At 46.2% G+C, this 11,405-nt stretch overlaps 2 protein-coding genes across 7 annotated transcripts in view; one reads left to right on the top strand and one right to left on the bottom strand.

Moving 5' to 3' along the window:
• LIN54 (lin-54 DREAM MuvB core complex component) overlaps positions 1-4,255 on the top strand; it is a 35,954-nt gene extending 31,699 nt beyond the window's left edge. For 5 of the 6 annotated variants that reach the window (XM_035902820.1, XM_035902819.1, XM_035902817.1 and 2 more), the window contains 2 exons: positions 981-1,183; positions 1,742-4,255. In XM_035902820.1, coding sequence (XP_035758713.1) covers positions 981-1,183; positions 1,742-1,943 — 405 coding nt within the window. In that variant the 3' untranslated portion in view covers positions 1,944-4,255. The remainder of the gene's footprint in view (positions 1-980; positions 1,184-1,741) is intronic. The other variant, XR_004843131.1, reaches the window with a different exon arrangement.
• Positions 4,256-6,558: 2,303 nt separating this feature from the next.
• Positions 6,559-11,396, bottom strand: THAP9 (THAP domain containing 9). Its single transcript, XM_035902822.1, has 3 exons — positions 11,280-11,396; positions 10,329-10,515; positions 6,559-8,844 (listed from the first exon to the last, which is right to left on the bottom strand). Exons 1-3 carry the CDS (start codon positions 11,305-11,307, stop codon positions 6,921-6,923), a joined length of 2,139 nt encoding a protein of 712 aa, XP_035758715.1. The 5' UTR covers positions 11,308-11,396; the 3' UTR covers positions 6,559-6,920.
• Positions 11,397-11,405: the final 9 nt, after the last annotated feature.

Raw genomic sequence — 11,405 nt, 5'->3', positions numbered from 1 at the left:
GCCTGATATTCTGGAGGGCTGTGCTGCCATTCAATGGGACCTGGACAGGCTGGAGAGTTGGGCGGAGAGGAACCTGACGAAACTCAACAAGGGCAAGTGCCAAGTGCTGCACCTGGGGAGGTTGAACCCCATGCACCAGTACAGGCTGGGGGCTGACCTGCTGGAAGCAGCTCTGCTGAGAGGGACCTGGGAGTCCTGGTGGATGACAAGCTCACCATGAGCCAGCAGCGTGCCCTTGTTGCCAAGAAGGCCAATGGTATCCTGGGGTGCATTAAGAGGAGCGTGGCCAGCAGGTCAAGGGAGGTTATCCTCCCCCTCTACTCTGCCCTGGAGAGACCCCACCTGGAGTACTGTGTCCAGTTCTGGGCTCCCCTGTTCAAGAAAGATGAGGAACTCCTAGAAAGAGTTCAGAGGAGAGTGACAAAGATTATTAGGGACTGGAACATCTCCCCTATGAAGAAAGGCTGAAGGAGTTGGGCTTGTTCAGCCTGAAGAAGAGAAGACTGAGAGGGGGACCTCATCAATACATACAAATATCTTAAGGGTGGATGTCACAAGGATGGAGCCAGACTCTTCTCGGTGGTGCCCAGCGACAGGGCAAGGGGCAGTGGGCACAAACTGAAACGTAAGAGGTTTCAGTTGAATATGAGGAAGAACTTCTTTACTTTGAGGGTGACAGAGCACTGGAACAGGCTGCCCAGGGGGGTTGTGGAGTCTCCTTCTCTGGAGATATTCAAAGCCCACCCGGATGAAGTCCTGTGTAACATGCACTAGGTGAACCTGCTTTAGCAGGGGGGTTGGACTAGATGATCTCCGGAGGTCCCTTCCAACCCTTGTGAGTCTGTGATTCTGTGATTTGGGGTGTTTCTTCTAGTGGCTGATTGATAAGAGATTAAAACAAGATCTCCTTTTCATTGTGGCTTGTCATAAAGGGAGTTGAGGTTGTAACAGGTTTCTCATGTTTTGTTTGTTTCTTTCAGGCAAAAATTATGTGTTCTTCCATATGCAAATGCATTGGCTGTAAAAATTTTGAAGAAAGCCCAGAGCGAAAGACATTGATGCATTTAGCAGATGCTGCAGAAGTTAGAGTCCAGCAGCAGACAGCTGCGAAGACCAAGTTATCTTCCCAAATCTCAGATCTGCTGACAAGGCCAACACCAGCACTCAGCAGTGGTGGTGGGAAGTAAGTTAATGCAGCACCCTGTTTCAGTTGCTTCTAACATGTATTTTCTGATGTATCTGACAGGTATGTCCCTGTCATCTTTGAATGTTTTCTGTAGAAGCAGGAGCACTCAGGTAAATGGAGGGTTTTGTTCATGCAACCGTGCTTTCTGTGGAACCCAGGGTATGCCAAGCTTAGCTGTATTCAAGCATGTAACTAAGCGTTGTTTTCTCATGGTTGCCCATGTGCTCACAGAAAGCATGAAGTACAAGCGTCCCCTTTACTGAGGGGATGCAATCCTGCCCTTATAGTAAAAGCTGGAGAATTGTTCTATGTACCTGGGCACTTCAAAGTCTTTCAAAATATACATCAGTGGAGGGAGGCACCAAAGTACAGTGGCCCACCAGGTCATTTGACTGCAGCTGTGGCTTATTCGCTCCCTGTTGGTTGTCTAAAGGCTCTTGGAAACAATGGGACATGTGAAATCTCATTGGTCCTTGTACTAAAAAGTTGCCCAGCCCTGGAGTTAGGTGCATAGTGCATTTTTGCTGGAAGTGAATGGATCTTTCTCTGTTTCAGGCTGCCCTTTACATTTGTAACCAAGGAGGTAGCTGATGCAACCTGCGAATGCCTTCTCGCACAGGCAGAGCAAGCGGAAAAGATGGGCAAGTCAAAAGCTGCAGCAGAGCGCATGATCCTGGAGGAGTTTGGACGCTGTTTGATGAGAGTTATTAACTCTGCAGGGAAGTCCAAAAGTGACCCTTGCGCCATGAACTGCTGACTTGTGCACACGAGCCACAATGAAGCGGACTAACAGAACACTTAAGGCACAGGGACACTTTGGCATAGAGGTTTTAATAATATTTGTTAATTTGGTGCTTGTTGTAAATTGACCTGCATAAGATTGAAACAAGAAAAGCTTTTATAACAAGATGTAGAGCCTTTTAAATCTTAGCTAAATCCTCTTCTACTTAAGACAATACCTAAAGGTCAATTCTTCTTCCTGATGTACAGCTTTTACCTTGGGTTTCTTAAAAATTAGATGTGTTCTCCTCTTTCCCCCAGAATAATCGCCTGAAGGGCATATATAAATTATTATAATATATATTATTTACAGTGTATGGAATTGTATCACTTTGTGCGTACAGGAAAACACAGGTGATGTCAATGGCCAGGTGACGCTTTTGGCAACAAGCCCATAATAAGGAGGTATCCCGTGTATCCGAGATAGTGCCGAAAGGAAGTGTGTAAAAATGAGCATCTAAATGGAAGGTAGTACTTGTATTTAGGACCTGACACAGCATGTTCGTTTAGTGCACGGAGCACTGTGAAATACACAGGCAATAATACAGAGGGGCTGCTTGCAGATTTAGCATTGAGCAAGCGGTGGAGAATCTTGCTGGAGCAGGGCCCAAGGAGTTCAAAGGTGAATGGAATTAATGGGAATTTTTTGATAAGGATGTGGCTGAGAGCTCAGATGTTTCTTAAGCTGGAACTTAAAGGCTAAGACTGTGGCCTGTTCTCTGAAGAGAGGAAGAGCAGCCATACCACAATGCCAGACTGTATGCCCAGTGTACAGTGTTACCTAAGTGTGCAGCGGGTGCATGCTGTTGCTTAGGTGAAGCTTGGTTTTTCAGAGGTCTGTAGCAGCCTAATTCCTCACTGGAGATAGAGAGCCCTATCTGCAGAGCTGCAGTTCGTTGTGTTTTTTAGGATGGAGCTGTAACCCTGGAAAAGTGTTTAAGTCTGAGAAGCTGAGGTCACAGGAAACGGTGGAACCACAGTTGTCTTAATGAGGACTCAAGACAATCTGCATCCAAATCGACTTGCAAATGCAGGTAGGGATCGTGTTCAGTCTGGCTGTATGTCTTTAGGATGCTGCTGCTTTGTATGTTGGCAGTTTACTTGGCATAAGGGTTTTTTTTAGCAGCGTTTAGAATGATTGTGAGAGCCGTGATCAGAGAGGATGCTAGCACAGAATCAGGATTGCTACCAAAACGGACACACAGATCCTTTTATGCAAAGCGCGGGCACAGGGGGAATCAACTGTAGCTGTGTATAGACTAGGGCAGGGGATTTTTTCAGTATTTGTTACAGGCAATCTCAGATCACATTTTTGATAGTGGAACACATTTGCAAAATTAACCTGGTAGGTTATTTACCTACCATGAATGTCAATACCCATGTTTAATCACAGGCATTTTTATTACCTGTCTCACTGCAGCCTGAACTAGCTAGGTTTTTCCAAAAGGGATTTTGTATTCCTTATGTAAAACTGTAAATACAGAGAAATGCAGCAAAGCTATTCCTCCAGGTTTTCTAGCAGGGCCAGGCTGGGAAAAGGTAGGGGTTAGGCAAACCAGCAGCAGAGCGAAGTGCCTACGTGTGTGATGGCAATAGGATGGGAGGATGATTTCACTCCTGTCTTCACCCTGCAGTCCTGTGCACTGAGCAGAAGGCCCTTTCTCCTTGACCCTTCTCTGGTGCCTCCTTGAAATGCCTCAGGGGCACGAAGGGCCTGGGAGGTGGCCAGCAGTGGGCCCACTGAGTGGCAATTGCAGACAAGGTTTGACCTGTCATTCACTGTCTGAAGGGCCCTGACTGTGATTAACATCTCCCTGAGCATAAATAGCAGGTATATTTGTGCAAATCTCTGAAAAGGGAATCCACCTGTCATGTAAGTAAATGCCATTTTTTTTCATAATTAGGGCTTGGATTTACTAAAAAAATCAGTGCAGTAACTTTACATGTAGATAGTGCAGATACTCAGTTTACTTTTAGTGACCTAATATAGTATGCCCAGTAAGATTTGTATAAATGTAAATTAGTGTAAGTGAATAAAGTAATACCTACTTACGTTATTTTTCAAACAGATTGCAATATGCCTTCTTTTGTTTAGACTTCACATACGTTAATTTTGTATATATTCTGTCTTACTCTAAACTGCACCTTTTGTGATGTGTATTTATATACAGTGTGCAAAAACACCTGTGAAATTTAGATTACAGTTGTAATTATGTATGATGGCATTGCTTGAGAATATTTTGCTTGTAAAGACTTTGAAGGTGCAATCAAATGCTCTTAGTTCTTCTATTTTGTTTTGAACAAGCTGTCTCTAATATTAAGCTTGGAGTCCTCTCTCCCCTCTCCCTGGGGTAGAATGTGTGAATTGTTTTTTGTACTTCCTTAGCCATTTGCATCAAACTGCTAGACAAGATTTACAGTCAAGTTCATCCAGTTACATAAAAATAATTGGGAATGGGGCAAGGGTTCATTGTCTAGTTCTGTTTGCATCTGAAAGCAGGAAAATTAAATTTATATTTACTAGACCTATTCAAAGAATACACTTTTCTATATTGTACAAATAAAGCAGTCAGATAAATCACAAAGAAAAATAAACATTTATACTATTCTGTAAATACGATTTCCTTTTGCGCTCCTTTCCTTCAGCACTGGTAAATACACACAGAAGATTTTCACTGAAATATCAAAATAAATCTGTTAACGGTAGGCCCACTTCTGATGCAATTACTGGCTTGGATTTTCAGTATGAGATCAAATCCTATCAGAGATAAACCCTTGGTTACTGGTGTACTGTCATGCGTGGCAATTCATGGCACACTGTGGCATGGTTCATAAAGGGCCAAAATGTGTCAACCAAGCCAGCACCAGATAGTTGAGCCCACATGATAATTTCTCAATTCCTTTTAAACTCTTTAATGAGAAAGCATGCTTTTTATTTTCCCCACGTGCACTGGCTGGACAAGAGTTTTAGGCTCAGATTGAGCAGGAAAACATACAAGGCCATTCTGCAGTGCCCTTGAAGACAGCAGGGTGCTACATAGAGCTTTTTGAGGACCCCAGGCAAAACTTTGAGGCAAAGCTTTGTTGAGAGCTTTAGACTGCTTGTTAGCAGGATGCAATGCACTGTTTCCTTGTGGTGTCCACCTCAGTTCAGCAACTGCACAAAACCCCATGAGATATTCAGAGATGGTTGTGAACATGCCTGCCACATCCACAACTTCACGTGGATATTCATGCAAGAGCTTCCCGTTTGGTAGGAGGCACAGTATGAATTGAGCAAGATGAGCTCCCTCAGATGAAAACAGGAAGTGGCAGCAAGCTCATGTCCAACTGAAAAAAATGCACAGCAAGGAAGTGCCTGTTCCCTACAGCTCAGCTTATATGGGGGCTGGAAGTTTAGGCAATGCAAGTGTTACAGCACTACATGAGTGCAACCAATCTACCACTGCAGTTTCAACAGCATTTTGCTGTTTGTCCTAAAAATCACGTATATATGGCAGGGAAATAGTTTCCTGAAGAGTCTCTTGTAGCTGGAATGGCTCCATGGCAGTGAATGCTCCAACATGGCTTTTTGCATAGGTAATTGGACTGGAAAAAAAAGTCTAGAGGGTTTTGGTTTGCTACTCCCAGTAGAGAACACATGAAGTTCTGTGGTCCTGCTGCTCTTGAAGCAGAGCTTAAGGAATGGAGTGCAGCAGCTCTGCTCCCACCATGAGTCAGTAGGACTAAGGGGAGGAAGAAGAACCCAAACTGACCAGGGATGGTTTTGTCAAGTCACTGGTAGGCAGAATGGCACCCTGAACACTATTCCTGCCCTGGGACGCGGTAGATCACCGTTTTTTATCCCATCTCCAACATGCAGCTAAAAAAGTAACTGAACAGCCAGAGTTTAGTGGGAAACAAATGCCTTCCATCTCTCTGGATGCAACTGCTGTTCAGCATGGCAAAGGGAAGCCATTTAGCAGCAGTTAGGCTAAGCTTTGTCATTCCAGGCAAAGCACTTCATACCAAGGCAGCTTCCTTGCTATGGAAATGAACTGACTGAAGAAGCCTGTCCTACTTGGTGGCATCAAATCTGTGATTTAAGTAATCAGTGGAAACAACATCTGAAAAGGAGACTGCCTTGTGCCCTGGGCTGTAGGACACACACCAACTCTGGGAGGATGGGGGCCACATCTGGCACAGCTCAGTGGCTGACCTAACGGGGCCATGTAATGGGACCTGAAACACTTCCCTGCCACAGCACACCCGTATGCTGGTGACTGCAGCTCCAGCCCAGAGAGGAGGGTGTTTGTGCCCCTGGGTGCTGCTGAGTCCAATAGCCTGGTCACAGCCTCAGCGCTGCCATCTCATGTTTGTGGACAACAGCCTCTGCTCAGTATCCACTACCTTGCTTGTGAAACATTGGGCTTTAGGGGTGCAGTTTGATATTGTAGGCCCCCCTCCAGGGGATTGAGACTTAAAATAGCTTGTTTAGCTGTTTGATGAGAGACGTAGGAGTGGAGATTAGAGCTTGTGTACAACTTGAATGCCATTTTCTTTTCATGTTTTTATTTTCCTGCAAGCTTACTTGCCTCAACTTTTTTAAAGCAGATCTGCTTTGGCGAAATTGCCAGCATACATGATCCCCCTACAACTACATGGAAGATACATCAATTTTTTTGCTTGCAAGAGCACTCAGCACTAAGCCACCCAGCATCTCCAGAGGACACGCTGCAGTGTCCCCTCCCACCTTCCCAGGATCAGATGAACTTCCAAACTGATCAGACAGCTTGCAGTGGCTCAACAAATCACTATCACACCAGTTTTGCCAGCCAAATCACAGGAAGACACCACATAATTTCCCTGCATGTGTTGCCTAGATCTGGCCATCACTGAGCCTCAGTAGGGGACAGCAATCCTTGGAAGAGCAATGAGCACTTATGACCCTGCATGAGTTTGACTTGACTGACAGCTACCCAGTGGTGATGGAAACAGATGTTTTCCCTTCAGTCTGTGCCTTCCTTCCACAATGGTATTTCAAGGTCAGGTGTTTGGCATGGTTTGTTCTGATGTTTAAGTAACATCGTGTTATTTCCTTTACTAAGATTGTGTAGTGATTGTTCACACACAACTCCCCATCAAATAAATGGTTTGTGAGAGTGGGGAAGAAGGGACTTTCTCCCAGAAGCTCCTGGAAGACTTTCTGTTCTAGAGACAAATGCCATAGCTTGCTGGTTTTGTTGTCATCTCCTACTTTGCCATACCGGTTTAGGACTTGTTCCGAAATGCTTGTTATGTGGTACACACTTGCTGAGGGCAGACTCACACCACCTAACTTTTTTATGTAGAGCACTGACCCGCATCTTACCCTGCTCTCATCTGACTCAAAGAGAGAAGCAAGACAAGCCTCACATTGCAAGTCAGAGGCTAACTGCTCAGCAACGAAGCCTGCGGTGCAGGTGACACTCTGCACATGCAGTGATAGGTCCGTCAGCGCGTTACTCAGTGCAGAGCTGTGCAAAAGAAGGCCTGCACAATAGGGGTGCTCTGTTGCCAGCATTCTGCCACAAGCTGGGTTATACTGAGCACGAACACTGCCGAGGGTCAGATCTCTCCTACGAGACAGGGCTATGTCCAAGGAGCTCATACTGCCTGAGCCACTGCTGTGCCGTGAGCCTGGTGCCAGGCTGCAGCTGGCCAGCAGTTTGTGATAAGCAGCCTGGAACACAGTGCAGGTGGGGCTCCCGCTGCTGCCACAGGCTTGCTGGAGGGCCCCGAGAAACAGCTCCAGTGGGTCAAGGCTGAAGGCGTAGGTCAGGAGGTGGTGGGAAGGAGTGCCTTCTGGACACACATAGTTGGCATAAAGCCACTTGAGGCTTTCAGCATTGAGCAAGAAACTCAAAAACCCTAGTTTGCGTTTGCTCTTAATAATGTACCTCCCCGTAGAGTCTGTTAAGGTGACGAAGAAGCTCTTTGCCTCATTAAAGAGGTGGCTTATTTTGGTGTAGTTTCCAGCTAGCAAAGGCACCTCCGTTCCCCTTCTGTAGGGACCTCTGCCATGAAATATGTCACACAGACTGCTCATCAAACGCACGAACTTGACAGTACCACTGCAGTTCTGGAATGAGGCCAGGCCCAGCTCCTGGAGGTGTTCCAGCGCATCAGCAACACCCTCACTGAACAACAGGGTAGCAAGGTTGACCTTCAGGTGGTAACTCTCCTCACTCCCAGGTCTGCCTGACTTGGGACTGCATGGCTCTAATACCCTCTGCTCCTGCAAAACTGCCAGGTCCACCACATGCTGCCACCACACGGTGTCACTGAGACACTCTATCTTCTGGAACCATTGCAGAGCATTCCTAATCAGCTGGAGGGCATGGCAAATGTCAAAGAAGTATGTGATGCTGTGAGCAGAGCCGGGCGGATGCTGGAAAGTGCACTGAATCCTTTCAGGATCTGTTCTGATCCCCAGAGCTCTGGCAGTCTCAGCACCACGAGCGGTGGCACCTGACGTCACAGACAGCACTGTGATGCCAATGTTGTTCAGCTTGTTGATGGTCTGACGAAGCAGCTGAGCAAGTAAGTGGCCGGTCGTGCTGTTCACAAAGAAGTAGCCAAGTGGAGCTGTCCAGGGACTTGAGATGCCAACTGCCATGAGGATTATCGCTTCTGAGGCCAGTGGAGCTTCGTCGGCATCAAGGACACCTGCTCCCAAGTCAACAAAGCCTGTAAGGCGTTGGGTCTGCAGGTCCCACTCCCGCTGCTTCTGCAGGGACATGTCTTGTACCATCAGGGCACAGTAGCGGTAGGCCTGTTCCCCTCTTTCCACCTTTTCCTGAAGGCGGAGAAAAATGTTGTTGCTGAAGCCTGCAGCAGCCTCATTATTAGAGAGCCAACTGGAAAAAAAGGGAGGATGGGATTAGGAGATGTGATTCTGAGAAAGCTGAAGCAACAGTCAGCACCTTTTACAACTTAGGACATGGTCAGCCGTGTCTGGAGCTGTAGAGCAGGCTAACAGTATAAAGCAAGCAGCCCTGCCTTTCTTAATGCATAGAGTCTGAGTTGCTTTTCTCGCACTCTAGTGATGGGGAGCCAAACAAATGTACTGACCGTAGAGGGAAGTAACAAAGCAGCTTCCTACCTCTCCAATGTACAGGAGATCAGGACAAAAGGAAAAAAAATTAAACCAAACACAGAAGTATGACTCAGGCTATGAAGAGGGCCAGCACCACCAGGCTGCTCTCCTTCCCAATTGGCTTTCTCCACACTGTAATCCAGTTTGGAAGATGTGAAAGCCTTGGCACCCTGTGTGGAATGCTACTCTCCTCAATACACTCTCTGTCCACTACTTCCTGGCACCCTTTCAAGCAGGTTCTTTGGAGGAAGCTGTGTGAAACCCCCACAGGCTGGTAGGGACAATGTGTGGATCTGTTGGGCATCCTCCAGCAGCACTACAGGAGTTTGAGACTCACAACCTGTAGGGGGAGAGTTTCTTCAGCTTTTGTTTTGTGTGCTGTTACAACTTTGCTCCTTGTTAACAGGTCTGACGGCACTTCAGGTGCTACATAACTGCTTTCAATGGGTTATGCAACTGAGTTACGCAATAAATATCTCCCTTCTATAACTTTGAAACAGACACTTGTCAAGATTCACTAGCTTCCCTGAGTCCTTTTGGGGCAAGGTGAGAAAAACCAAAGCTCTAGTCTAACTGTTTTATGCAGTCCTTTACTTTCTCATGCTCCCTTCCTTACTTCTCCCTTTTCCAGAAGATTGTCCCTAAGTTTTCCATGTCTAGTCCTGTGGGGTTTGATTCCCTTTACTGACACTTATTTCTGCACACCTCTCCTCACTTGGTTTTGGCTGTTGGTGGAGTTTTTGGCTGTTGGTGGAGTACTGCAAGTGCTCCCTTATACTGCCTCCTGCTGCTTCTTTCTAGGTGACCTTGTATTTGTCCTTCCTTCCACTATTTGGCTCATCCCTCCCCTCTCACAAGTCTACACCACACATCACAGGGCAAGAGCATGTGCTGACCTGGTAAAGCACCTCTGCTATTTTGTATTCCTCCTTCCTCCCCAGCGAAGTAAACCACATATAGACCCTACAGCAGCTGAGGCTCTGAAACGTAGCTTTTTTTCACACCCATACTCATCTGGGAATACTTAACAAACTCCACACTTACTCTAAAATAGTTACTGTGAGGAATGTGTTATTCCCATGCTGTGACCCACATGCATGAACACAGACCAGTTCTCTGAGATGAGGGGTATCAATATTTCTTGACATTTGCTTCTGACTCTGCTTTTGTTACCAAAACAAAGCAGGGAAAAACTACTACCACTGAATGTTTTCAGATCTGTTACACCTATTTCTACATGAGTACCTGGAATTCAGAATGAATGAACAAATAAAAACTTGCTTTGTCAGACTGTAAGGATGAGGGAGAGGAAAAATCCTCCGCAGATAATCATAGGCCTTAATATGGTAGAGGTGGAGAACACAAGCAAATTGCCTCATTTCTGGTGAGTATTCTGCCATCTGCCTCCAGCTGTGCAACTCACAAGGCAAATCTGCTTTAAAAAAAAAAAAAAAAGAGGTCAGCTTTAGTGAAGCAAATAAATAGCTGGTAACTTAACTGAGTGATGCATAATACAAACACATTGCAGAATACAAGGCAACAGGGCGGCCTCTGGGACCACTCAGTCCTGAAGTCTGGCGTGAAGCGTAGAGCTCAGCAATACTATCGTGCCTCCCCTCTTCCCAGCGACAGGCAGCGGCCAGGGAGTGTGTGCCCTACCGCACTGTCTGAGGCCAAGTCCCCAACACGTCTTTCCCCTCTTTTCACATCTAATCTCATTCCATGGTTTTGAGTAAAGACTGGGTCTTACATGTGGGTGCTGCTTAAAAATTGACATAACAGGAGAGAAGCCGTTAACTTACTGTTGACTCTACAATTTGAAATGGCTTCTTCAAGTTACATTATTAATGTTAACAGAGCTCGCTTCTGGACAGCACAAAAAACAAAGTTTTCCTAGTTAAATATACTCTATTCCTGAGTCATCCATCAGCTGAATGGTGGCACAGTTTGACTTAACAGCCTTGGTTACAGGTCTGACCTGAGCACTATAGTCATTCAATTTTTCAGGGAGATTTCAGTTCTTTGCAGGATTCGTTGTTGCGTTCCAGACCTACAAATCGCAAAGCCTTTGCACTACAGCATCGGACCTAGGAGTCTAACAGCTGAGGATTACCGATACCATTAACAAATACATAAAACTGGGGCGAGGGAGCACAGACTGAAGCACTCTGGCTTAGCAAACGCCCCCAGCAGTACCTGAAAACTGGGCCTGCAGCAAACTCATGGTTTCTTCAGAAAGCTGCTGCTTCTCCACCAGCTCTCGGAGGACATTCGCCACCGTTCTGGGCTGGTGCGCAGGAGAGCATCTCCCGGCTGCAGGGG

Source organism: Egretta garzetta, unplaced genomic scaffold (assembly GCF_000687185.1).
Source record: "Egretta garzetta isolate BGI_Z169 unplaced genomic scaffold, ASM68718v1 scaffold89, whole genome shotgun sequence".
NCBI lineage: Eukaryota > Metazoa > Chordata > Aves > Pelecaniformes > Ardeidae > Egretta > Egretta garzetta.
Note: the sequence above shows the minus strand (reverse complement) of the source record. Positions and strands in the feature narration are given on the sequence as shown.

Bases quoted from the DNA above. Each gene is read 5' to 3' on its own strand.
- THAP9 (XM_035902822.1), bottom strand. From the start codon at position 11,307: ATGAGTTTGCTGCAGGCCCAGTTTTCAG. The intron at 10,516-11,279 runs GTACTGCTGGGG...TTTTTAAAGCAG, and splicing joins GCTGCAGGCCCAGTTTTCAG to ATTTGCCTTGTGAGTTGCAC. The intron at 8,845-10,328 runs GTACTCATGTAG...CTTTTTTTCCAG, and splicing joins TCATTCATTCTGAATTCCAG to TTGGCTCTCTAATAATGAGG.